The sequence below is a fragment of the Podarcis erhardii genome (genome assembly GCF_964252035.2).
Source record: "Podarcis erhardii genome assembly, chromosome: 3".
NCBI classification, from domain to species: domain Eukaryota; kingdom Metazoa; phylum Chordata; class Lepidosauria; order Squamata; family Lacertidae; genus Podarcis; species Podarcis erhardii.
The window spans coordinates 123,406,144-123,433,570 of record NC_138507.1 but is presented as its reverse complement, the minus strand read 5'-3'; the positions used below and the strand labels follow the sequence as shown (position 1 = coordinate 123,433,570).

General features: G+C 48.0%; 1 protein-coding gene across 2 annotated transcripts; it reads left to right on the top strand.

The window, feature by feature from the left end:
• Positions 1 to 229: 229 nt before the first annotated feature.
• Positions 230 to 22,904, top strand: CCDC25 (coiled-coil domain containing 25). 2 transcript variants are annotated; one of them, XM_081855038.1, is made up of 9 exons: positions 230 to 360; positions 4,172 to 4,222; positions 6,850 to 6,889; positions 13,303 to 13,354; positions 14,187 to 14,262; positions 14,929 to 15,032; positions 17,364 to 17,566; positions 19,126 to 19,171; positions 21,162 to 22,904. In XM_081855038.1, the coding sequence occupies exons 1-9, from the start codon at positions 336 to 338 to the stop codon at positions 21,189 to 21,191; spliced, it is 627 nt and encodes a 208-aa protein (XP_081711164.1). In that variant the 5' UTR covers positions 230 to 335; the 3' UTR covers positions 21,192 to 22,904. The 2 variants fall into 2 exon arrangements, with proteins under 2 accessions (XP_081711164.1, XP_081711163.1); XM_081855037.1 differs by lacking the exon at positions 21,162 to 22,904 and adding an exon at positions 20,769 to 20,838 and having other exon boundaries at positions 19,126 to 19,221.
• Positions 22,905 to 27,427: the final 4,523 nt, after the last annotated feature.

The window sequence follows — 27,427 nt, the reverse complement described above, 5'->3', positions numbered from 1 at the left end:
AAATGCCTGACGGCTCCCTACACGGGCTCCTCGTCCCCGAGGCGAAAGGTGGCGACTGGCCTCGCCGGAGGTGAGAGGATTTGAACCCCAGGCTCCCACCCGGGCGCCGCGCTCTCCTCAACGAGCCCACTAGGCCGCAGGGCCTCCGAAGGGCCCTTCCCGATTATTCCTAACTCTATGGGACCTCTGAGGGGAGCGTCACTTCCGGGAAGCCGGTGCCGCCGCCGCCGCCGCCGCCGCCGGAAGTCGCTGGACGCTGCTCTCGCCCCGCTTCCTTCCTGCCCCCCCCCCACCCGGTGCGGACGCGAAGGAGACCCGTCCGGCGGCCCGTTGCCATGGTGTTCTACTTCACGTCCAACGGTAGGCGGCGCGGGGGGGGTTGGGTTGAGGGGGGAGGCGCAGGCCACGCCCACCGCGCCCCTCCCGCTCTCCATAGGGCCTTGTTTGGTTTTTTTTGGGGGGGGGGGGTTCCTCGTCTCCGTTTATTGGCCCTGTATCTATTTATTATTATTTCATTGGCATCCCCCGCTTTTCCTCAGAGGAGCTGAAGGGGGGGGGAGCAGGGAGGGGGGACCCCCCCCAAGAATCCTAGAATCCTAGAGTTGGAAGAGACCACAAGGGCCATCGAGTCCAACCCCCTGCCAAGCAGGAAACACCATCAGAGCACTCCTGACATATGGTTGTCAAGCCTCTGCTTAAAGACCTCCAAAGAAGGAGACTCCACCACACTCCTTGGCAGCAAATTCCACTGTCAAACAGCTCTTACTGTCAGGAAGTTCCTCCTAATGTTTAGGTGGAATCTCTTTTCTTGTAGTTTGGAACCATTGCTCCGTGTCCGCTTCTCTGGAGCAGCAGAAAACAACCTTTCTCCCTCCTCTATGTGACATCCTTTTATATATTTGAACATGGCTATCATATCACCCCTTAACCTCCTCTTCTCCAGGCTAAACATGCCCAGCTCCCTTAGCCGTTCCTCATAAGGCATCGTTTCCAGGCCTTTGACCATTTTGGTTGCCCTCCTCTGGACACGTTCCAGTTTGTCAGTGTCCTTCTTGAACTGTGGTGCCCAGAACTGGACACAGTACTCAAGGTGAGGTCTGACCAGAGCAGAATACAGTGGCACTATTACTTCCCTTGATCTAGATGCTATACTCCTATTGATGCAGCCCAGAATTGCATTGGCTTTTTTAGCTGCCGCGTCACACTGTTGGCTCATGTCAAGTTTGTGGTCAACCAAGACTCCTAGATCCTTTTCACATGTACTGCTCTCAAGCCAGGTGTCACCCATCTTGTATTTGTGCCTCTCATTTTTTTTGCCCAAGTGCAATACTTGGAAGAAGCACACCGTTTCATCCTCACAACAACCCCACGAGGTAGTTCGGGGCTGTTGCTGCTGTTGCTTCATCGCATCTGCACCTCTCCCTTTACCTCAGGGGAGCTGAAGGGCCGCGCACATAGTTCTACACACACACACTTCAATTTCTTTATTTCTTGTTTTTCAAAATACAAAAAGCAGTATACTGGGGGGGGGGGAGAATGATAATACAGTGCTACCTCGGGTTACATACACTTCAGGTTACATACGCTGCAGGTTACAGACTCCGCTAACCCAGAAATAGTACCTTGGGTTAAGAACTTTGCTTCAGGATGAGAACAGAAATCGCGCAGCAGCAGCACAGCAGCAGTGGGAAGCCCCATTAGCTAAAGTGGTGCTTCAGGTTAAGAACAGTTTCAGGTTAAGAACAGACCTCCGGAACTTAACCCGAGGTACCACTGTAATAATACAGTCATACCTCATGTTATGTCCGCTTCATGTTACGTTCTTTCAGGTTACATCCCGCAGTGACCCAGAAGTACCGGAAAGGGTTACTTCCGGGTTTCGCCGCTGGCGCATGCGCATACGCCCAAAACGACGTCATGCGCAGAAGCAGCAAATTGCGTGCGTGCAGATGCGCCGCTGCAGGTTGCGCTCTTTTCATGTTGCGAACGGGCCTCTGGAATGGATCCCTTTTGCAACCAGAGGTACCACAGTAATAATAATAATAATAATAATAATAATAATAATGATCTATTATTGGCATCTGAAGAAGTGTGCATGCACACAAAAGCTCATACCAATAACTAACTTAGTTGGTCTCTAAGGAATTTATTTATTTATTTATTTATTTTGTTTCAAATAATTTATTATTTATACCCCGCCCATCTGGCTGGGTTTCCCCAGCCACCCTGGGCGGTTTCCATTAAAATATTAAAATACAATAATTCATCAAACATTAAAAGCTTCCCTAAAGAGGACTGCCTTCAGATGTCTTCTAAAAGTCAGATAGTTGCTTAGTTCCTTGACATCTGATGGGAGGGCATTCCGCAGGGCAGGCATCACCACCGAGAAGGCCCTCTGCCTTGTTCCCTTTAGCTTTGCTTCTCGCAGGGAGGGAACTGCCAGAAGGCCCTCGGAGCTGGACCCCGGTGTCTGGCGTGGAGACGCTCCTTCAGGTATACTGGACCGAGGCTGTTTAGGGCTTTCAGGGTCAGCACCAACACTTTGAATTGTGCTCAGAAACGTACTGGGAGCCAGTGTAGGTCTTTCAGGACCGGTGTTATGTGGTCTTGGCGGCCGCTCCCAGTCACCAGTCTTGCTGCCACATTCTGGATTAGCTGCAGTTTCTGGGTCACCTTCAAAGGGAGCCCCTTGTATTGCGCATTGCAGTTGTCCAAGAGGGAGAAAACCAGAGCATGCGCCACTCTGGCGAGACAGGCTGTGGGCAGGGAGAGTCTCATCCTGCATACCAGATGGAGATGGGAGACAGCAGCCCTGGACACAGAATTGACCTGCGCCTCCAGGGACAACTGTGAGTCCAGAATGACTCCCAGGCTGCGCACCTGGTCCTTCAGGGGCACAGTTACCCCATTCAGGACCAGGGAGCCCCCCCCCCCGCCTGCCCCTCCCCTCCAAACAGTACTTCTGTTTTGTCAGGATTCATCCTCAATCCTGAGAACCAGAATATACGTTTAAAGACTCTATGCATCCCATGGAGGGTTCAAAATGCAGCTTGTCCAGGCATCATATCTACCTGGATTTGTTTAAAAAAAGATTTTGAAGGAGAATGTTTCGTAGATTTCAGGCAACCTTAGCTGTGGAGTTTTTCCTTTGGCTGCTTTCATTGGGAAACATACTTCAGGGCAGAGGAAGCGCTGACAAAGTATCCTGTCCATAGCTCATTGCCGATTCAAAGTCTTTTGGAGCTGATATGGACATCAGAATCCTGATCCACTTCCCCGAATGCTTCAACTACAGCCCCCTCAGGGGCCACAACATTGAAGACTTCTTTTTTAAAAAAAATCTTCCAAAGACAAAAAAATCAAGGGTGGTGTCAGGGAACTGCCATCGGAGCCAGAGGGAGGGAGAGGGCTCCAGAGGGATTCCGGAGAGCGTCCCGGGATGGGGAGAGGCAGCCCATCTTCTGGGGAAGAGAATCAGCGTAGCACCAGTGGAGAAGGGGGGCAGATGGGGGAATCGGCGAGGGGGCTCCATGACTCCTCGCCGGATACCAGTGGGGAGAGCACGGGTCCTCTGCTGCCCACACCCTCCCTGCGCAGAAGACTTCCACGCAGGGAGAGTAGGCGGAGACTAGGTGTCAAAGAGCTTCTTTGCTGGAAGAAGTTCAAGAAACGGCCACTGACGGATTCTGCCAGCGATTGAGGCAGCCGCGGATGAGTGGCTGTCCGGACAAAAAGGGTTCACCCAGGTAACCCAGCCAGGTGTGGCGACGACTTACGCACGAGCAACCCCTAGAACCATTACAGGTGGCATACCTAGTTATCCCCCACTCTTCCATTCCATCCTCACAACAGTCCTGTGCAGTAGGTTGTTAGAATTATTGGGGGTTTCCTCCCTCTTTATCCTTGCCAAAGCTGTGAGACTAAAGAGGGGTCACCTCTTGGCATTTTCACATCTGGGCCACCTGAAAGAACTACTGGGAGAACTTGTCCTGGCCTGGAACAGAGCTTCCGAACCTCTGAGCTAGAGCAGAACCGTATCATCTTATACAACAGATTTTGTTGTGGGTGGGATGCAAATAAGTTGGGGGGGGGGGGCGGACACACTGTGTGTCTGTGTGGGGTTTGATCCGAAACTCTGGCTCATTTTGTTTTCCCTTTTCCATCCTCTCAGTTGTTCCTGGCGCTGCTTACACAATTTACATGGGAAAAGATAAATACGAAAGTAAGTACAACACTCTGGATATGCCTGTCAAGATGGAATCGATTTTATGTATTTTGTGTTTGACCCCATTTTTATTTTAAAACAGACCTTCTGATAAGTTGTGCATCTTCTATAAATAGCAACACCCTAGTGGTCCCGGGCCCTAAGGAAGTTAGATTGGCTTCAACCAGAGCCAGGGCCTTTTCAACTCTGGCCCCGGCCTGGTGGAACGCTCTGCCTCATGAGACCAGGGCCCTGCAAGATCTGATTTCTTTCCGCAGGGCCTGTAAGACAGAGTTGTTCCGCCTGGCCTTTGGCTTGGAGCCAATTTGATTCCCTCCCTCCCTCTCTCTCTCTCTCTCTTTTTTCTTTTCTTTTCCTTCTCCTCCTGTGACGAGGCTACATTTTAATATTTTAATGTTCCATTATTTTAATGTTGTATTTTATTTTTGTTTTTAAGTTGTAATCATTCTTCTTGTTTTTATTATTGTTTGTAAGCTGCTCTGAGCCCGGCCTTGGCTGGGGAGGGCGGGGTATAAATAAAAAATTATTATTATTATTATTATTATTATTATTATTATTATTCAGTCAGAACTCATTGGCTCTTTGGTATGGCAGAAAACAAGCCTTTATCCTGATCAGTGGGGGTTCCCCTGCCCAGCATTGTTTTAGAAAACAAAAACCATTTTAGGATTAAATCCCCAACACTTTATAATAGCTTGATACAAAACAGTTTCCAGGAGTAAAATTCATGGGAAACATAACTACCTTTAGAGATGCTGAAGTAAAAGGCAACTGTATCAACACTGATTTAATATAAAAACATGCAAAAAAAAAAGTCTGCCCTTAACATCGCAACAACCTTTAGAGGAGCCAGTGGGTGGGAATTTGACTGGTTCCACATTTTCGCTGGCTTGCAGCCACCTGCGTGTCCCCAAAATCTGCTCTGCAAGCGCTGGAAGGGAGGGAAACCCAAAATCTTGTTGTGCAAGCATGCAGACATTGTTGGTGTTTGTCTGTCTCGAGAGACAATAGTGTGCCTCCAGAGGTGAAGTCAAACTGCTGCCTTAGCAGCATCAAGGTGACCTCCTAAGGGTGCAAACCTGGGCAGTGTGCATGGAGATCCTGGATGGCTTCTGGACCTGCTATCGGGGATGGAACTGATAGAGTCAATTCTTGGGTGCCTCAGACCACATTTCAGCAAAAGGCTGATGGCATAAACATGTTATTTCTGTGTAAAACGTTTCTCGTTTGAGCCAAATGCTGATGTAAATTAGCATTTTTTTAAAAGGGGATTTTCTTGCTTTTAGTGAACTTCCTAACATAGGACCGTGAGCAAGTGCTTGATCCGTGATCTCAGCCCCACTGAGATTGGGTGGGGGATTTTATCTTAAAATTGGAATCCAAGGAGGCCAGTTAGGCAATTCTGATGTATAAACTGGCATTTAGCTAAATGGTGTGTATCTGTATCCAATTTTTGTCAAGAAGCAACAGCTTTGAAATACTTTCTCAAAAGCAAGTCATTGCATAGATTCTTTTTTTCTGATTAGTTTGTAGCCCGAAAGTTGCCTGACTTTCAAAAGAAAGGGAAAACTGTTTCTACTTACATTGTCACAGACTTTCCAATCTTATAATATTGAAATTGTGGAAGCAATTTTTTTTGGTAGGAGTTCAAGAAAGTAATGAGCAGTTCCTTGAAATACATCAGCTAGTTGATTATTTTTGCACATGCAACTGTTAAAATTACTCTTTGATGGTCACCCATGACTTTTCAGATACCAACATTATTTTTAATCCTAAGGAAAATGTTTTACAGAATTGTTCTGTTGTTTGAGCTTTGTCCCTTTAAAATAACGTTTGAAATCTCCTCTGAATTTATGTCCTCTTTACCAGTCAATTGTCCCAAATTGTGCTAATCTAAGAAGTCTTTCATACGATTAAGTAGCAATCATCCGTCCCTTTTTGTTAAGGGTTTAAATTTATGCACTGAAATATGAGGTCATTTTCACAGACATAAATATATTTAGTAATATTAATTACACAGGGCCTCTCCCTACTTACTTATATTTGCTGTACAGTGGTGGTTGTTTATTTAGAGCACCTTTATTGAAATAAAACAGCTACTTCCGGATTATTTCTGAGCTATTCTCCCAATATATTTCTTGAAATCTGTTTGTGTTTTTAAACTGAAGAAACATTTAGCAGCACGATCCTGTGCACGTCTAACCAGATGAAGCCAAAGTATAAAAGGTTAGACCTCTATTGTCTCACGATACTTAATGTGTGCACAAAGCATTTCCCTTGCAGAGACAACCAAGGGAAATGTGTGTGTGTCTGCATCACTTTTTTGAACTGCTAGTGTTGCATTAATCGTTCAGCAGTGGTACACATCTGCTCAGATCCAGTTAGGAACTTCAGCACTCAAAATTTGCAGCATAGTTCAAACTGAAATAATGGTTCCTGTCTTGAAAGTTTAGTACTGAATTCCATTGTTTCTAGAGAGATCTTCCTGTTTCACAGTTTGGTTTGTGACCCAATGGACTCAAGTGATAATCCCTGTCCCAAAGGTCCAGTTGTAACCTGACTCTCAGGGAGGACTGAGAGGGAATTATTTCTGCTCACTGCTTGGCTTGGCTTTTTCCTTGCAGATGAAGACCTAATAAAACATGGCTGGCCGGAAGATGTTTGGTAAGTACTGATCTGAGCCTCCCTTTATGCAAGGGTTTCAATAAGGTAGCAAGGACGTCTGAGTAAGATTAGCAGACATGAAATAAGAGAGGATGTGGATAAGGAACTGGTTAAGTAGCAAGAAGCAGAGAGGAGGAATAAATGGACGGTTTTCCGAGACTTCCGGGTCGGCGCCATCGCCGAATGGCGGACTCCCTCCGAGTTCCGGAGGGAGCCTGCTCGGCAGGGGCTGGGTTCTACCGCGCCAGCGACGTGGGGACCCTCAAAAACCATGGGCGCTGAAACCCATGGGCATGGTGACTCGGCGGGCACCGTTTGCGCCCCCCCCCGACCACGCGAAGGAGCCTTTTTAAAGGCTACGGAGCGGGTGACGGGGGGGGGGGTGGTGCTGTGAGTCCTCCGCTTCTCCTGCCGAGTGAAGCCGCATGCCATTTGGCGGAGAGCGCTGACTTCTTCCATTGAAAATCTGGACTCAAAAGAATAACCCGTGAGTAATTGGAACTTGGATTAAAAAGGGGAACAAATTTTTTCTTAAATTCGGAGCGAGCGGGGGAGGTGCAAAAAGGAAGTCAGCCTCCCCCCTGTTGTAGAGGAGCTAAAGCAAAGGACCTGACAACTAAGATCGAGTGCAACCTTTTTTTTTTGATAAAGTTATTAATTTCGCGATGGAAAATTATAAGCTGGGCTGGAGGAGAAAAGTGGAATGTGAATTAAAATACAACCCCCCCCCGAAAAATCCCGGGAGCTATCCGTGAGAGCGCCGGGAGAGGAGAAATAGAGGTTTTGACAGCTGTCAAAGGAGCTGCCAAAACTGAAGAACAAAAAGAGAACTTTGTTATGAGGACTTTGCTGGTTACATTTGTTATAAATTGGATATAAACTGTTTAAAACAAGGAATAATAAGTTACTTTGACTGGTGGGTGTGATCGGGAAGGAAACTGAGTTATTATAATCCCTCTAGAGGAGCTGTGGGTCATTACAAGTATTGTTGGCATGGAATTTGAATCGGACTTTTTATCTCCTGGGAAACTGCAGAAATGGAACACTATTTTGTCTACAGAGGTCTACACACTAAAGGAGACAATAGATTTATCTATTGAAGAATGGAAGGGACTTGACGTAATGTTTTGTTCCTGAATAACAAAGCCTCTGTAGAGGAATTACAAGATTTTTGGAATTAGAACATTTGTGCAGGAGAGCAGAAAAAAAAAAGAGGAGAAGAGAGAACAACAAGAACCACAAGAATAACAAGAACTGGACAAAGTTGGAAGATAGACCCCTTCCAAGATTGGACATTCGAAATCAAAGATGACCAAAAGACGGCAAAGACTATTAAAAAGACGGCAAAGCGGACTGGTGAAGGACTATGGCTTAGATGTGGGAGCTCCAGGACGGCAGTAGACATTGACGGACATTGGGAACGCAACCGGGAAAGGGGGGAGGGAAATTTGGAATCCAAAGGGTGTTAAATTACATTTTATTCTTTTTTCTATTTTTTTTTTATGTTAATCTGTATTGTATACTAAAGAGGGGAACTCGTGGAAGGGAACAGGTCGATTTTAGGGGATGGGAAAATATTTTTTAAATTGGGTTAATGATAATAACTTTAAAACTTGGGGTAAGAATTTGCTGAATCTATTTGAAAGAATTGGAATACAAGAGGGGGAGGGGAGGGGAAGTCCTGGAAAGATGACATTGAAAATAAGGCCTTAAATTTGGATGTTTTTCTTTTTTGTTATATTTGAAAATCTTTAATAAATATTATTTAAAAAAAATAATGGACGGTTTTCCAAGTGGAGGGGTGTAGAAAGTGCCGTCTCCTGTATTGGGACCTTGGCTTTTTAACTTGTTCTTAAATGGTCCAGACTTAGGGGTGAGCAGTGGGGTGGCTGAGTTTGCTGAAATTGTTCAGGGTGGCTAAAACAGAAGCAGATTAAGAAGAGCTCCGAAAGGACCCCTCCAAACTGAGCGAATGGGTGGTAATGGCAAATGTAGTTTGGCAGTGACAGTTATCGTAGAGTTTGAAAAGGTTCAGAAAAGCGCAGCCTCCCCCGTGAGGAAAGGTTAAAGTGTTTGGGACTTCTTAGTTTAGAGAAAAGGCAAGCAAGAGGTGACATAAAATTTAAATAATTGTGCATAGTGTAGAGAATTTTTTTTCTCATAGCGTTAGAACTCGTTGACATCAAATCAAAATGAATGTTGGAGCTTCCAGAAAAGATAAAGTCCTTCTTTGTGCAGCACAGAGATGGACTATGGATGTTGCTCCTGCATGAGGCAGTGATGGCCACCAATTTGGGTGGCTTAAAAAGGATTAGACACATTCATGGAGCATAAGGCCATGGGTCGGCAAACTAAAGCCCGCGGGCCGGATCAGGCCCAATTGCCTTCTGTATCTGGCTCGTGTATGGTCCGGGAATCGCCACGTGGATTGCCAGCACACGCGTTCTTTCCCTCTCTCTCACTCACACGGCAGTGGCGTCAGCGTCTCCTCCCTCCCTCCTCCTGGCTTCTCCCTGCCCTGCCTAAAGGAGGAAGGGGACTGGGCTTTGTTGGTGCCAGCAGCAGCAGCAGCAGCAGCAGCGCTCGAGTGGCCGCCATTTTAAGCAGACCCTCTCCAGAGCATAGCTGTCAACTTTCAGATTTGAAGATAAGGGATCAGCAGCCTCGAAGATAAGGGATCAGCAGCCTCACCTGTCTACGGGATATCTAACAATCCAGGATAGCAGCGGGAAGCAGCAGGAAACAGCACTGGAATAAGAGAATTTCCCGCCAAAAAGGGGAAGGTTGACAGCTATGCAAGCCCTTTCGCGTGCTGCTCATCATCCCTCCGCCGCCAGCCCCTGCTGCTCACCACCGGGGCTCATGGTGCTCTTGCAGCTTCCCCCCCCCCTTCAAAATATAGTCCGGCCCCACACAAGGTCTGAGGGACAGTGGACCGGCCCCCTGCTGAAAAAGTTTGCTGACCCCTGCATAAGGCTATCAGTGACTATTAGCCAGGAGGGCTCTGCTCTGCCCCCACAGTCAGGGCCAGCAATGCTTCAGACACCAGTTGCTGGAATCCACAGGAGGGGACAGTGATGGTCCCCTTGTGTTCGGATCCCGCTTGCGGGTTTACCATTGGGGCGTCTGGTCAACCACTGGGAGAAGAGGAGGCTGGACTAGATAGGTCATTGGCCTGATCCAGCAGATCCTCTTCTTTTGTACTTGTCATGGTCATTAGTCTGTGAAATGAATCGCGCTCCTTAGTAAAGCTGACAGCAAAACCACATTTTAGAGCCCTTCTTTCTCTGCATTGTATAAGACTGGAGGTGGGATCCTAGTTTTAAATTTTACTTTAAATGCAAAGAAAACCCCCCTGTGCTTGTCATGCCCCCTCCCCCAGTATATCAGGGGCCAGAACCTTGATTGGATAGTTTCCCACAAAACAGGCGTGAGTTCTTAATATATATATATATTAATGCAGCGGCATTCAGTGATTCAAGATTGTCTTGTTCTGTCCCCCCCCTTCCCAAAAAGGTTCCGGTGATAATTTCCCAACATCCAGTTGCGATGTTTGTTGTCCTGCCAAGTGTTTTGTACTACTGGAGTCTCCTTCCTTATATTTCCCCTTTCATCTGAGTCCAGCTGGCTCCAGGCATTTCCATGTCTACTTTGCTATCTTTTTGGCAATTTTATTTCTGTAATCCCTTGTTAGCTTTGTAATTTTTATCTGCCGTCTCTTATTACATTTGCTAATGCTGGTGTTTTATTCTGTTAGACTTTAACTAATATATAACTCTACGGTCCCCTGGGATCTGTTTTGACAAAGGCAGTACAGAAAAGTTGTAAATTTATGATCTCATGAGAAGCCACAAAGAAATGTTGTAAAGGGCTGGATGTTGAATGATCAGGTTCCTGGCAGACAAAAGCACTTCTGCCTTGGCCCAGAAAGTGGTGCCTAGGTTACACCCAAAGGCAGAGAGGATCCAAAGGAGTTAACATGATAATCTTTTTCCACTTCAGTAGATCCACCAACAGATTTTACACAAGCCATTTTGTATATTATGCAGCATAAACCACCCCTCAAAGCATTTAATTCATATTCTCTTTCTCTCTTCCCAGCATTAACCCCAAAAGGTTGCTGTGCTTTTTATTTTGGTTTATTTAAAATATGAAGAATTAAATGAGTAGTTAAAGCAATGGCTACAGTGAATAATGTAAGCAATGATAGTAGTTGACCAGAGAGCAGGTGAGGGCAGAGTATGAAACAGAAACTAGGGGCTGCTGCATGTTCCCTCATAACCTTCCTCTTGTAGATGCTGCCTCTTTGAGCCACAGTGGAGAGCGGCTTGTGGACGAGTCAGACGGGTGGACTAGTCAGCTTCATCCTTCAGTAATAATAATACCGTATTTTTCGCTCCATAAGACACACTTTACCCCTCCGGAAATGTGTGTACGTCTTACGGAGCGAATGCAGGCGGGAGGCAGGCGGGAAAAGTCCCCAAGAGGCACACACACACACTCCGCACACTCTTTAAAGGGAGCGCGGCTCTTCGGGGACTCTTAGCCGCACGCAGCCTCTCCTGGGCAGGGGATGAAGGCTCCCCTTTCCTGGGAGAGGCTGCGAGTGGCTATCCCATAAGCCAGGAGAGCCAGTGGGATTGCTGCTCTGCGATCTCGCTGGCTTTCCTGGCTTCTGGGATTCAGAATATTTTTTTTCTTGTTTTCCTCTTCCAAAAACTAGGTGCGTCTTATGGTCTGGTGCATCTTATAGAGCGAAAAATACGGTGATTAAAAAAACCTTCTATTTGTATCCCGCCCTCCCCGGCCGAGACTGGGCTCAGGGCGGCTAACATCAAATATATAACATGGGTATAAAATCAAACAATAATTAAATTACCTCCTAAAAACAAGTCAGGATCAAATTAAAATATAATTAGATGGCTTTTTGCAGCATTAAGGTTGGGAACAGTAAATGTTCATCAGGCCCAAGTGTTTACGCTATTCTTATATGGGCCTGTGAGAATACTGGTTCATACTAGTTCTTATACAAAAAGAGAAGGGGAGTCAGGCTGAGCCCTGGCCAAAGGCCTGGCGGAACAATGCAGGCCCTGCAGAAAGATGTCAAATCCCGCAGGGCTCTGATCTCTTGTGACAGGACGTGACTGTTTGAAGGTGTCTGATGTGTCTGGAATGTTTTAAGGGCCCAAGCAATCAATTCTTCCCCTCCACGTCTCGTTGAGCAATAAGGCAGACTACCCAGGTTTGTTGATAATTCTTAGCCATTGGAAGATAGCGTAAATGCAAGCTTCAGATTGAGATGAGTCATAGACTGGCTCTATTCCTTGGAGGGGGAAATGGCTACAGCGGTTTTTGTAAAGCAGGGCAACACTGCACCCTTTGGACAATGCTGGAGAAGGTCCCCGTTTCAGTCCCTAGCGGCACCTCCAAGGTAGGGCTGGGAAGGTCCCCTTCCTGAAGCCCCGGAGAACTTCCAGTCAATGCAGACAGTACTGAGCTGGGTAGACCAATGGCCTGACTCTCTATAAGGCAGCTCCCATGTTCCTGTCGGACATCCTGGCCAGGGCTGGTAGGACTTGGGAGTCGGACAACATCATCAGGTTCCTTATCCAGTTCTAAAGAAGAGTTTGGATTTGATATCCCGCCTTTCACTCCCCTTCAGGAGTCTCAAAGCGGCTCACATTCTCCTTTCCCTTCCTCCCCACAACAAACACTCTGTGAGGTGAGTGGGGCTGAGAGACTTCAGAGAAGTGGGACTGGCCCAAGGTCACCCAGCAGCTGCAGGTGGAGGAGCGGAGACGCGAACCTGGTTCCCCAGATTACGAGTAACACCGCTCTTAACCACTACACCACACTGGCTCCACATAAGAACCTAAGCAGGGCTTGCTGGATCAGGCCAGGAGCCCGTCCAGCCCAGCATCCTGTTCTCACAGTGGCCTATGAGATGCCCCAGTGAGAAACCCCCAAGCAGGATTCAAGCATAAGAGCCCTCTCCGCTCCTGTGGTTTCCAGCAGTTGCTATTCAGAATCTTTGCAGATCTGACTGCAGAGGCAGAGCTGAGCCACCGAGAGCCCTCTCTTCCTCCGTGTGTGCAGTGTGAAGAAGGCCTAGTCTCATTCATCTCGCATTGTTGGCCTTGGAATCGCTAGAGGGAGCACTAGGCTCAGAGGGAACTGGCGCTGTTTTAGCAGCTGTTTCCTTCAGCCTTTCAATTTCCTCTTCAGGCTATTGCATACTTTTGCAGAGATGTGAGTGTGATAAGCCATAAAAATTCCTTCCCCCACTGTCAAGTATGCATGCTTTAAGATGCTGATGGCCAGGTGGCAGCCAGCCTCTTGCAGCGGTACGTAGGGCAACATTTCTTTTGGGTTGAATCATCTCCTCACTCAGATCTGTGCTGTATTGCATGCAGGTTCCATGTGGACAAGCTCTCCTCTGCCCATGTCTACCTCCGGCTGCACAAGGTAAACAGCATTGCTCTGCTTCTTGCCCTCTGTGGTGGTTCTTACTCAGCCAAGTGGTGGGGAGGGAGGGCCCCTTGTCCACTTTGGGGGCTGCAGCCATCACCCCCTCCTCTCAGGGCCTGTCAGCCTCCCCCAAGGTAATGCACCAGCTGCTGAAAACTATCATGTTTAAAAGAGGTCCTCTGACATATGCTTGCAGCACTCTGCAGGTCTTGTCGGAGTTGATCAAGGCCATTTTATTACAAAGCCTATAAAATATTCTGCATAAAGAACAAGCCCCTGAGACTGGCTTTCTTCAACACCTGGTAGCCTCTGAAAGCTACCGTATTTTTCCATGTATAAGATACCCCCATGTATAAGACGACTCCTATTTTTGAAGCCCAAAATTAAGAAATAATTAATTGCAACATTCCGTGTATAAAACAACCCCCAATTTTAAACTTAAATTTTTTTGGGGGGGGATATAGTCTTATACATGGAAAAATACAGTAAATCCACTGATTGTGGTGTATGATTTTGTGTCGGATGTATCTACTCTGCAAACTTTTATTCCGTGATTTTCTCAGTCTTTAAAGTGCTGCAAAACTATTCAGGTTGCATCCGACTAAGTTCTACTGAGAGCAGACCCGTTGGAATCTCTGGATTTCGATGGGTCTACTCTGACTAATTTGGTTGTTATCTTTGCTGTAACAGACTAATTACAGTGGCCCTGCGCTTGCAGTTTGGTCGCAGGGACCCCCCGGCTCTGCCTTCAGAATCCGCTTCCTTCCCAGCATGCCTTTTTCCTCTTCCTCCGCACGAGCTGCTCACTTCCTACCTTGCTTCCTTTCAGGGGCAGACGATGGAGGACATCCCAAAGGAGGTTTTGATAGATTGCGCCCACCTGGTGAAAGCCAACAGCATTCAAGGTAAGGCGTTGCTGTTCTCCAGCATGCCCTGGCCTGGAGAAACCAGCAAGGATTCAGAGAGGAATCATGGGTGGAGAATGAGGCCTTTGGGGGCAGCTGGAGCCAGCGGACGCTGCTCTGATGGTGTGGCTTCTCCCACCCGTTGCCTCGCAAGGGGCAGGCATCGCAGGAACTGCTTAAGACGTCCTCCCTTTCCTCCTTTGCCAGCCCAGTCAACAACCATCTCTCTGATGGATATCATTTCTGTAGAGGTGCCCAGTCTCTTGGGGTACAGCTGCTGACATTGCCTTGTTGCCAACCTAAAGGACTCTTATTCTTTATTTTATATTTATTTCATTTCTGTCGCGCCGTTTTCCTCCTAGGAGCTCAGGGTGGTGCATGTGGCTCTCCCACGTTCCTCAATTTAATTCCCACGACAACCCTGTAAAGTAGGTTAGGCTGATGAGAGACAGGGACTGACCCCTAAGGTCACCCAGTGAGCCCCATGACCAAGTGGGGATTCGAACCCTGATCTCTCCCAGGACCTAGTCCAACGCTAACCACCATACACCATGCTGGCTTACCAAGTCATGTGAAGAGTTGTTAGGAATTAGGGTTGAAAGGGGGTGTGCAGGAGAGAAGAATCAGCTTGGTGAACAAACAAAACGGCCCCCTTTGTTCTTCCAGGTTGCAAAACGAATAACGTCAACATTGTGTACACTTCCTGGGCCAACTTAAAGAAGACGGCAGAAATGGACGTGGGGCAGATCGGGTTTCACAACCAGAAGGACGTAAGTGTCTTGCCCCCGCTCCCATCTTCTCAGATGCCCACCTCTTGGTTCCAGAGCACCAGCCCACCAGGGAAACAGCGGGAGGTTTGCCGCATGGGTAAAGTGAGGAAGGAGTGGGTGGGAGTTCCTGCTGCCATTCTTCAGGCATCACGGCACCCTTTGGCTCCTCACCCACTGAGGTTACAGTCTGTGCAGTGTGTGGATTGCTGGTGGGGGGCTGGTTTGCAGGGGGGAACTGCGTTCGCTCTGCCAGCTGTGTGTTATGCAGCAACCGTTTATGATTTCATGTGAGAAGCCACAAAGATTAAGTAAGGTTTGAAGCGGACAGAGGCTGTATGCCACTCTCCTCTCTCTCTCTCTCTCTCTCTCTCTCTCTCTCTGTGTGTGTGTGCGTGTGTGCGTGTGTGTTGTGTGCGCCTGCCTCTATCCACAGTTAATTTTTTCCCCAAGTTAACAATGAAGATTGTAATTTATTGCAAACACAACTGAACTTTATTAAGAATTTAAGCATAACAAATTACCAAAAACATAACCCCAGAGTCGGTCACGACTGGACCTAATGGTCAGGGATCCCTTTACCTTTACAGAGATGCGCATAGGTGAGGTCAAGATCCATGTTTGCTGGGCAGGCCGGTGAAGCCCCACCTGCATCACCTTTAGTTGGGAGGGGCTGAGTCCCCACTGCTTACCACCACCTGTTCATTTTCAGAGGGGGGTGTGCAGGGCTCTTGGAGATGACGACAGGGATTGAGCTGGGTGCTTTGCATTCTTCTTGTCATCACCCTGGAATGTGCTTGTGTGTTGGGCCTTAAGATGCCTCAAGACTCTTTTGGTTCACCCCCCCCCCCAAAAAATAAAAAAATAAAAAAGACCTTAGAAAATGAGGTTGGGAAAATATGAAGAGCCTGGTGGCCCATCTAGTCCAGCATCCTGTTCTCAGACGCCCCCATTGGGAAGCCTGCAAGCAGGATTCAAGCACAAGAGCAACTCTTCCCTGCTGAGATTTCCAGCAGCCTCCAACTGTGAAGGCAAAGCATGGCCATCATGGCTAGCAACCGTTGATAGCCCTCTCCTCCATGAATTAGTCTACTCCTCCTTCAAAACCCGTTGGGAGGAGACTCTGTCCAGAGTTCCCAGGCTGGGTCAAATGGGCCTTGACTTGTTTACAAGGCACCTTGCAAAGTTCATGCTTCTCCCATGTTCAGCATTTTCCTTGCAAACCTGGAACCTAAAAGCACATCACTTCCCTCCCCACTTTTTGTGTGTGAAAAGTTCAGCCTGGAATTCAAAGGAAAGCCATCAGCCAGAGGTGAACCTGTAAAACACAGTCAGTGGCCTATAATTGGGAATGAGAAACCCCATTTTGTTCTCCTCCTCCTTCCAGGTCCTGAGCTACTCCAGCCAGCTGAACATTTCAGGGGTGCATTTTTTTGACCTCAACACTTACATGGGCCTGTGACTTGTTGATGTGTTTCATCCCTCTCCTCTCCAGTGTGTGAGCTTCCCCACAGGGGCGCTCGGGCTTGAAGCCCTGGCGATGTGGCCAGGATTGAGGGATAGCAAGGGGAGGTGGGAAGTGGCGATGGCCTCCAAGAGGGGATGGATGCGGTGAGCCAGCCAGCCTGGCCTCCTGGGGGTGTGCTTTGGCTGTTGCGCAGACTTCCTGTGTTACTCTGGGCGAGTGATGTAATCTCTTGAGCCTGGAAAAAAGAAACCTTTCCAATGACATCAATGACATCGAATCAGATACTGGAGGCCCTGTAGCATGGGATTAATTTTTTAAAAAATGTATTTTTAACCAAATGAAGGCAGGAAGTTGCTGACTTAATGTTTTGAACTAGCGACATGATGGAAGGGCAGAGTGGTGTCTGACAGCTGTTCAAAACAACCTCAGTTCTGAATAATTAGAAGTGGAAGGGTGACAATGGCAACCTTCCGCTTGGTCTTGTCAGGAGCCACAGCTGAATCTGGCCTCGTTCCCTCCTTACAGATGCTCAGGAGAGCAGGGCCCTGGGCTTTTCCTCCTGTGTTGACTTCGTGGGGGTGGGAAAGATGAGGTTTGTCGGGGATGCTGTGCCTTCCAGTTTGACTGTAACTCAGTTGCCGTTTGTGCTGTCCAGGGTGCCCCCAACTGTGATGGTTTCTTCCTTGCCTGCCTTCCTTTTGCCAGCCTTTCCCAGAAACATGGAATTGTAAGATTTGGAAGGGACCCAAAGGGTCGTCAGGTCCAACCCTCTGCAGTGCAGGAATCACAGCTTTGGCCTCCAGCGATTTTGGGAAGGTGGGTGCAGGTCTACGCGAATGCTGATCACCGTTTTTTTCTGTCCCCAGGTGAAGATTGTCACGGTGGAGAAGAGGGTGAACGAGATCCTGAACCGGCTGGAGAAGACGAAAGTGGAGCGGTTCCCGGATCTGGCTGCCGAGAAGGAATCCCGCGACCGGGAGGAGAGAAACGAGAAGAAAGCCCAGATCCAGGAGATGAAGCGGAAAGAGAAGGAGGAGGTGAAGAAGAAGAAAGAGATGGAAGAGCTCAGGTGAGCGAGGCAATGACCCCCTTTGGGAAGTCAAGTTGGGCCCGTCCCAGTTGAACGGGGGGGTGTAGAAAAAAGCAGAAAACCAAGGCAGCCGGCCTGCTTTCCTGAGCAACACAGCCCAGTGCTGGGCACAGATTTGCCTTTCCTTTCTAGGTGAATTCACACATAACTTTTAAATAACCATGATATTATGCCACGATTTAGGACCTGCCTCCGCTGACTCTATGGGCCAGCAATGTGTTGAGCCGAGAGGCTCTCCGAGCAGCGGGAGCGATGGCTCTTGGCCTTGCTGCAGACGTAGGCAAGCAACTTTCTGGCAGGGTTTTTTTTTGGGGGGGGGGCACAACCCCACCCCCACCCCTGTGACAGTGGTTGGTTCCTTGGCCAGTGTGTCTCTTACCACCCCTTCCTTGTTCGTGCTGTCCAGGGGCATAAGCATGTGAGCACCCCACTAGGGTGCTTTCAAGCATGCTGGTATTCGCCCATGAACCCTGCCTCCTTGCTAGGCTTTGGTTGCAGTTCACTGCCTCCTGGGCTCTTCTTCCGTGGATTTGTCAGGAAACTGGTGTTTGGGCTGCCTGGGTTTGACTTCGGCCAAGATCCAGAGATGACCAAGGGTGTGTGGTTCTCTATGTGTGAAACTCTGATCCCGGCTTCGGTTGGGGAGGGCGGGATATAAATAAAAATTATTATTATTATTATTATTATTATTATTATTATTATTTAAAAAGTTGGTTGCAGCAGCCCTTTGAACCTCATGGGGTGCTGATCTGGGGGTCCCTGGACCTTTGCAGGTGGGGGGTTGACTGCCAGTTGTGGGAAATGGAATTCTTTTGGCTTCCAGCTTTTCTGATCTTGCAAGCTCTTGAAGGAACTATTAGAGCAACAGTGGGGATGCTGCAGCCTGGGGGCCAAGTTAGGCCCAGGAGGGATAATAATTTGGCTCCGTTTCCCCCCAAACCGTGTCCACAACATGTGTGGGGCAAGTAAAAACGTGTCTGCAAAGGAGAAATCAGGAGCCTTGAAAACATGGTTGTTCCTCGGCAAGTCATCCTTGCTGTAAGCGCCAGTCTGTTGACTGATGCTTAAAGTAAGCCCCTCGGGCGTCACCTGCTTTCGTATGGGATCCTTGTTTGTGGGCTTCGTAGCTTGAGAGGAAGAAGGCATAGATTTGTGAGTGCCCTTCTGCTGCTTTCCTTTTGAACTTGGGTTACCTGATTTCAGGTGATAGGCAGGTGGCTCATAAGAGCATAAGGAGAGCCTGGTGGATCAGGCCAGTGGCTCATCTGGCCCAACATCCTGTTCTCCCAGCGGCCGACCAGATTCCCCCAAGCAGGACCCAAGCACAAGAGCTTTTTCTGCTCCTGTGGCTGCCAGAGACTGGCACTCAGAAGCATCGCTGCCTCCAAGCCCTTTGGAAGTGGAGCAGAGCCATCCTGGCTAGTCACGGTGCTGCCAGCCAGATCCCCACCCCTGCATTAGAGGGCCGTGCTTTTTTGCCAGCCAGGTTATCTCTGGCTGAGCAATGTCTGAATGAACTGTTGCCTTTCCTTTTGCAGGAGTTACTCTTCCTTAATGAAAGCGGAGAACATGTCCTCCAACCAGGTATGTCCAGGTGTGTCTCGTGAGGAGCCTGTTGCCCTAGTGAGCAGCAGGCTGGGTGGGCGTGGTGGCAAGCTCCTTCCAGTTCCACCGCTGACGTTAGCCTTTGCTGAGCAAAATCCCTGGGTAGAGAGAGCAAGCTGGGTTGGACAGGATGGCCTTTGAGTGCCCTTCCAGCTTGATAGTTCTACAGTTCATGCTTTCCCCTTGCAGGCTTCCTCAGAGCTAGTAAACTTCAGCTGGGGAAAGTCTGCACCCTTATGCAAGGGCACTGCCACTGCCTCTTCAGTACCTCTTGGTCAAGCTGGGCAGCAAGAGCCCTGTGAAAAGAGGGGAACTCTCACCACTCCTCTGTTTCTCTGGTGGGATGCAGGTGGCGCTGTGGGTTAAACCACTGAGCCTCTTGGGCTTGCCGATTGAAAGGTCGGCAGATCGAATCCTTGCGCCGGGGTGAGCTCCCATTCCTCGGTCCCTGCTCCTGCCAACCTAACAGTTAAAAAGCACGCCAGTGCAAGCAGATAAATAGGTACCACTGTGGTGGGATGGTAAAGTGTTTCCATCCGCTCTGGTTTCTGTCATGGTGTCCCGTTATGCCAGAAGTGGTTTAGTCCTGGCCCCATGACACAGAAAGCTGTCTGTGGACAAACGCCGGCTCCCTCAGCCTGAAAGTGAGATGAGCGCCACAACCCCATAGTCACCTTGGACTGGACTTAACTGTCCAGGGCTCTTTTAACTTTACCTTTTGTTTCTCTCCTTTGGGGTCCTTTCTCACTGTTCATAACTGGGCCTTCTCGGTAGAAGCACCCACCTTACGGAACGCCCTTCCATCAGATATCAAGGAGATAAATAACTTGTACAGTGGTACCTTGATTCCCAAACTTAATCCGTTCCAGAAGTCTGTTCTAAAACCAAAGCGGTCTAAAACCGAGGCGTGCTTTCCCATAGAAAGTAATGCAAAATGGATTAATCCATTCCAGACTTTTAAAAACAACCCCTAAAACAGCAATTTAACATTAATTTTACTATCTAATGAGACCGCTGATCCATCAAATGAAAGCATTGTAGGAGAACTCAATTTAGAAATGGAACGGACTCAACAGGAAGTGGAACACATTTTAATTCCGAGGCAAAGTTTTCAAACAGAAATGCCTACTTCCTGGTTTTCAACATACTGTTTCCAACTTGTTCGTAAACTAAGCTGTTCTAAAACCAAGGTACCACTGTACAACTTTTAGAAGACATCTGATGGTACCCCTTTTTAGGGGAAGTTTTTTAATGTTTGATGTTTTGTTAGACTTTTATATTTGTTGGAAACTGCCCAGAGTGGCTGGGGCTACCGAGCCCGTTGGGAAGGGTAATAATAATAAAATTATTAGTGTAATTATTATTATTATTATAACTCTAAGCCAATCTTAGCTTGAGAGTGGAGCATAAAGAATACAGGAATGAGAGAAAGTGCAATAGATTGCCTGGTGGCTTCCCCATGCCTCCCTTTTGAAAAAATGTTGAAAGGAGTCTTGCGTTTATGAAGTTGCTTTTGTCTCTAGACTTAAAAAGCTGGATGGGCCCAGCAAGAATTTAGCCTCTGGGCTGTGCGCAGGAGGCAGAAGAGGCTTCCCAGCCAGAAAGTGAACTCCAAACTCATTTGCCTGTAAGGGTTAGAGTTATGTGACTAGAATGAGGAGGCAGTAAAGACTTAATCCTGTGAAGCTGCCTGCCCCCAGCTGGTTGGCATTGTTTAGCTGTGGAACTCCCTCCCACAGGATGGCCACCAATTTGGATGACTCCAAAAGAGTATTAGACAAATTCATGCAACAGGGGAGAAGGCTTTTGATGGCATTTGTCTTTCGGTGATGATCAGGTAGATGTGGACCCAGTGAGGGAGAATTAATTCTGGGATCCAGCCTGAGGGTTGCCCAATCCCTGCAAAGCTCGCCTGCCCACCCTTAAAACATCCTCTAGAAAGCCCTTTTTCTGTCCTCCCCTCCCGCAGGATGGCAACGACTCAGATGACTTTATGTAAACCAAGGCACCCTCCTCTTGGACGATGAAGACGGACCTGAGCTCTTCGCTGTCGGTGCCAAAAATAAGCAAGCGAACTTGGGAGTCTCTGTGCCCGTTTCATCATTCTGGCCGGCGTCTGGGAGGAGGTGGGCGCCTCCCCTTCCTGGACAGACGCTCTGTGGCTGCCACCTTCCAGTTCCAGAGCCGCGAGGAGGCGTGCACCTTTCCAGGGGAACTTGGGGAGGTGCTGTCGGCTGTGGCTTTTCATGCCGGAAGCCTCCTGGGGAGCAGACCGTGACCTTAGAATCGGAGTCTGTGACCTGAGTCTTCATTTCACAGTGTTTGGGTTTAGGGTATTTTTTCCTTAAGTGATGGGTTTGTGGTCCCCTCCTCCCTTTGGTCGAGTGCACCTGTGTCAAGAGTCTGGTTCTCTCTTTAAACGCTGTAGGAATCTGCTCCACACAGCTGCATCGCCCGTGCTGTAAAATGCTTGCCTGGATCCCGAGAGCATCACTCATTTGAGCAGTCATGTAACCAGGGGGATGGGATGGGACTTCCATTCCAGACCCCACAAAGCTCACTGCCCCTGATCAAGTAAAACTGGACTTCTGTGTGATCTCTGTGCAGCCCACTGGTGCCCTGAGCGAGGCCGGCTGTGGGATCATCCCAGGGCTCTGGCGGCAGAATTGGACCTCTCCACCCTCGGCTACCAGCACTTGCCTTGTGAGGGACTCCTTACTTGCTTCTCTTCTGCCTGTTGCCCTAGTAGCAGCAGCTCAGGAAAAGCTCTCCTTTGACCGTTCCCTCCATAGCAAACTTTAACTGCTCCTTTTTCACTCTTTTTTTTTTTTTAAGGCTGGCAACGTGATTCTCAGTATGCTTTCTTTCTGCAGTTAGGCAATCTGTCTGTCTCCCTGTGTCTTTTCCCTGCCCCCACCCGCTTTTTGGCTTTTTCTCTCTACTTCTCGTCCTTGGCGTCTCGTTTGCAAAGCTTGGGGATTGCAGAGGGTGTCCCTCCGACTAGCAGGGCTCACAGCTGTTTGGTTCGCCTCAGTGGGGAAGGTTGCAAGTTGCATTCCTTGAAATTTCTCACGCGGGGGCATCACAGTTCCTCTCTGAAGTTTTCCAAAGCGGAGAAGCAGCTGCTTTTTAAGACCAGACTGGGGAGCCTCAGATTGTGGGGGTTTAGTTCCCAGTTGCTCCAACAGTGTCAGGACTGCCCTCGTCCCCTCCAGAGGCTCGAAGTTCCTACCACAAGACCTGACTCCAAGCTCCCAAAAAACGCCTTTCACGTTGCCATGGGGTCAGGACCAACCACGTGCTGCTGCTGCCCCATCAGCGACCTTAGAGGAAGAAGCGCCAACCTCCCCCCAGGCCAGCCTTCCCCAACATGGTGCCCTCTTGATGTTTTGGATTATGGCTGTAGTCACACAGCCCCACTAGCTGGAATTTTGTTTGGGGTGGGTGTCAGGTTGGGAACAGTCTGGTCTAGGGCTTCCCCTAATACCTCCATCGTGTCTACAGATCAGCGCTCTGTCTGACCTCAAGAACGACTCTAGAGGATGTTAAGTGTGTCTGTCTGAACCTTCACATGTGTGCAGTCCGCATGAGAGGCTCAGCATTCCCTTCTGTGAGAAATGGGATCTTTGGCGCAGAGTTAACGCACATTGCCTGAATGTGTGCCTGTTGCTGCAACCCTGATTTCTAATAAAAAGAAACTTGCACACCAAGAGCTAATGGACGAGTGATTGGTTTATTGCAAGGAAAAGGTAGTGTGCAGGCTAAAATATGTTGTGTAATTTATGGTGCAGATATAGATGCAGGCGGCAGTTTTAATACTGATGCATTCGCATTCCTAGCTTAAAGGTAACAGATCTCTGAGTTCTAAGAAACAGAAAGTGAGCATAACATTCATAAGAACATTAGAAGAGCCTGCTGGGTCAGGCCAAAGGGAGCCCAGCCTCCTGTTCTCACAGTGGCCAACCAGATGCCTGTGGGAAACCCCAAAGCAGGATCTGACCCCAAAAACCCCCTCCTGTCCTGTGGCTTCTAGCAACTGGTACCTGGAAGCACCACTGCCTCTTCCTGTGCTGGCAGAGCACATCTGTTGTGGCTAAGAGCCATCAATAGCCCTCTTCTCCCTGAATTTGTCTCATCTCTTTGGTGGGGTAAAGTTTTCCATTACAGTGGTACCTCGGGTTAAGAACTTAATTCGTTCTGGAGGTCCGTTCTTAACCTGAAACTGTTCTTAACTTAAGCTTATGGGGCCTCCTGCTGCCGCCACGCGATTTCTGTTCTTACCCTAAAGCAAAGTTCTTAAGCCGAGGTATTGTTTCTGGGTTAGCGGAGTCTGTAACCTGAAGCGTCTGTAACCCGAGGTACCACTGTTATTTCATGTTATTATGTATATGAAACAGGGAGAACAATTACAGCAACAGACGAACATTAAGGATGAAAAACAAAACAATAAAATAACCCGGTTGCACACGGGTTAAAGTCACAAAGCCCAAGTAAAAACTTTCGACTTTTATCAGATCACAAGAATATTGTTCCGGATTTGCCAGGCTGTTGTGCAATGGTTGTCTTGAAAATGATGGTTTCGCTTTATATGTCATATAAAGGAATTCCAGATCACATAAATACAAGTGTGGACATTCTCAAATTATGCATGGCTTTCTTCATTACAGCTCTTCCAGAGTGAGCGGTACCATGTGTCTAGTGTAAGATTTGGGGCTGTTTTCCATTGAGTTACAATATCTGTTTGTGCTGCCCAGATCATATATAAGACCAGTTCTTTTGACAAGACATTTAGTCTAATCTTTTTTTTTTTTTTTTAAGCCGGCCAAGTTTGTGGCCGTCCCTGCTTCCCGTGGGAGCAGGTGATGGCTTAACTGTGCTGCATGAAAAAACGTTTTATCCGTCTTTTATCTATTTGTTGCAGACCTGAAATTATAAGAGGAAGAGAGCAGGGTTTCTACCTTATCCAGGAGAGAGTGAGGACTCAAGAGTAAGGATTAGGATTTCTGTGCTTGTTGAGAGTTAGGCTCTCCCCTCTCTCTGAAACCTGCAAGCTGTCAGGCTATGGAGAGCTCACCCTTTTGCCTGGTCCTTTGACTGTGTAGAAGAAGAAGAAGAAGAGTTTGGATTTGATATCCCGCCTTTCACTCCCTTTAAGGAGTCTCAAAGCGGCTAACAATCTCCTTTCCCTTCCTCCCCCACAACAAACACTCTGTGAGGTGAGTGGGGCTGAGAGACTTCAGAGAAGTGGGACTGGCCCAAGGTCACCCAGCAGCTGCAGGTGGAGGAGTGGAGACACGAACCCGGTTCCCCAGATTACGTGATTACCGCTCTTAACCACTACACCACACTGGTGTATGTTTTAATGTCTGTTCCTTCAGATTACCATTGTTGCCTATGTGAGATTAATTTGGGGTGAAGAGGGCAGAAATTGGCATTTTTGGGAAAACATGTCTCATCTTCCTAATTTTAAGGTGTCATAATTTAAGGCTTCATTGTTTACACTTAAAGAGGAGAAGCATGTCTTTCCTGGTACCCAGTTTATCAGTTTGATCCTCTTCGCAACTCTGGAGTCAGGAAGTCTGATGGTTGCTTAGAATCATAGGCTTGGTTATCTAGTCCCAACTCCCTGCAGTGCAGGAATTGCAGTTGAGGTATCCCCGGCAGGTGTTCCTCCAATGCCTAAAAACCTCTAATGCCTAAAAACCTCCAACGAAGTAGGATCCACCAGCTTCCAAGGAATGGCTCTTGTCATCAGAAACTTCTTCCTCATGCCGAGTCAAAATCTCCTTCCTTGAGCCAGTGTGGTGTAGTGGTTAAGAGCGGTGGACTCGTAATCTGGGGAACTGGGTTCGCTTCTCCGCTCCTCCACATGCAGCAGCTCGGTGACCTTGGGCCAGTCCCACTTCTCTGAAGTCTCAGCCCCACTCACCTCAGAGTGTTTGTTGTGGGGGAGGAAGGGAAAGGAGATTGTGAGCCGCTTTGAGACTCCTTAAGGGGAGTGAAAGGCAGGATATCAAGTCCAAACTACTCCTCCTCCTCCTCCTCCTCCTCCTCCTCCTCTCCTTCTTCCTCTTCCCCTTCTCCTCCTCCTTCTTCCTCTCCTCCTCTTCCTTCCCCTTCTCCTTCTCCCTCTTCCTCTTCCTCCTCTCCTCCTCCTTCCTCTTCCCCTTCTCCTTCTTCCCCTTCGTCTTCCTCCTCCTCTTCTTCCTCCTCTTCTTCTTCATCCTCCCCCCCCCCCGAAGCAGCAGAGAACAAGCTTGCTCCATCTTCCATGGGACAGCCCTTTCGAATATTTGCAGGCTGTCTTCACACCACCTCTCAGTCTCTGTTTCCCCGTGCGGAACACCCCTAACTCCCTCAATCGTTCCTTGCAAGGCTTGGTTTCCAGGCCGCCACCCTGGCTGCCCTCCTCTGCACTCCTTCCAGCTTGTCAATATCCTTCTAAAATTAGGGTGCCCAGAACTTTGATGCAGTATTCCAGGCGTGGTCTGAACAAGAGGCCTTTCTTCTCTCCCACAGCCAATAAACGGTTGGATAAAAGTGTCTCCTCAAGGTGGCAGTGGTGGCGAATGTGGCAGTGGGCATTAGCTCACATTTGGAGCCTTGCGCTCCTCTCAATTCTATACCTAGAGATGGGTGGTGGCCTGAGACAGTGCTCACTTTCATTTGCATTTATTATTATTATTATTATTATTATTATTATTATTATTATTATTATTATTTTCTTTTGTAAGCAAAATTTACTGGAGTGCAAATAGTCAACAGTAATATTTATTGGAATCATGCATTTCAAATATGCACACAGTTCCTGTGTTTTCTTTACAAACTTTTACAGTATTCAAGGAAGTTAATGGTCTCTTACTCAAAACCAAGCAAACACCACTGGTGCCAATTATTGAGATCTTATAAGGCTGCACCACTGAATCAAATTGAGAAAGGGATAATTTTGAGGAAGCTATTCCTTATTATCAACACATTAGCCCTATTCAGTGATGTTCCCACCATGCAATTAGCAATCCTGTAAGAGGAATAAATATAAATTTAAATATAAATGCATATCCCAATGGGAAGCTGCGCACACCTCCTCCTCACCGGAAGGAGTGCCGGAAACTGTTTCCGCATGCATGCGCGCACGTGCGTACTCTGGCCCACTGCGGTGTCTGCGCAACTGTGAACCGGCCCAAGCCACAAAAACTTTGCCGACACCTGGTCCTGGTTCCCACCCTCCTCACTGAATCCTCATGACAACCCTGTGAGGTTGGTGAGGCTGAGAGGCCATGGCTGGCCGCCAATGTCACCCTCTGAGCATCATGACTTGAGTGGGAATTCGAACTGTGGTCTCTCCCACGTCCCACTCTGATGCCATCGCCACGACTCCACACCGGAGCTCCTACCTGTTGCACAGAGTGGACCTAAGGGAATCCAGTAGCTTGGGAGGCATGTACAGAGAGCCAGTTCCACATAGGTGGAGCTCTTGGTAAACTCTTAGATCCGTATCCTTTGATTCACGGTGTGTGTTTTGCAAGACGAGGAAGGGTTTGTTTTTCCATGAGCTCCTAGCAGTTGAAGGGAAGCTGTTTGCATAACTTGCAAAAACACAGGCCACAACATTTGAGGCTCTTCACTGCACAAATAAAATAAATTGCACAACGTGAATCACACATAATTGGGGCTGCATCACTTCAAACAAAGCTCTTGTTTTGCTCTGTTTTGTTTTCTTAGATCTAGAGATGCGGTAAGCCAGGCTCGGCTTCTTCTTTTAAAAAATGAAATAATCCAGATTTCCCCATCCTGTTGCCACAAGGAAGCTCAAAACATTTAAAGGCAATAAACTCAGCCGTGGCTACTGCTGCAAAGCCAGCGGGAGACAGAGACACCATGTATAAGCCCACAGACGTAAACCCGAGTTCACAATCAGGGCCGTGTCATGAAGCAAAGGGAAACCATGCTGCGGAAATCCATCTGGGCTAATGAAATGTTTTGTGAAGCTACATCTATCTTTAAAATCTTAGAAAAAGGCCACTAGGAAAATGCCAGATTTGTGTACTTCTCTTGCAGTAAACGGATCAGACTCTTCCCCGCCCCCTAATAATTTTGCCATTATTGAATCTGTTCAATAATAATAATTCCGAGGCAGCAATGGCCACCAACCTAGATGGCTTTAAGATAGCATCCATCAACTTCGGGGAGGATATGGCTGTTGATGGCTAGGCAATGCTTCTGAGCACCTGTTGC

Bases quoted from the DNA above. Each gene is read 5' to 3' on its own strand.
- CCDC25 (XM_081855037.1), top strand. From the start codon at position 336: ATGGTGTTCTACTTCACGTCCAACG. The intron at 4,223-6,849 runs GTAAGTACAACA...TTTTCCTTGCAG, and splicing joins GGGAAAAGATAAATACGAAA to ATGAAGACCTAATAAAACAT. The intron at 17,567-19,125 runs GTGAGCGAGGCA...TTCCTTTTGCAG, and splicing joins AAAGAGATGGAAGAGCTCAG to GAGTTACTCTTCCTTAATGA.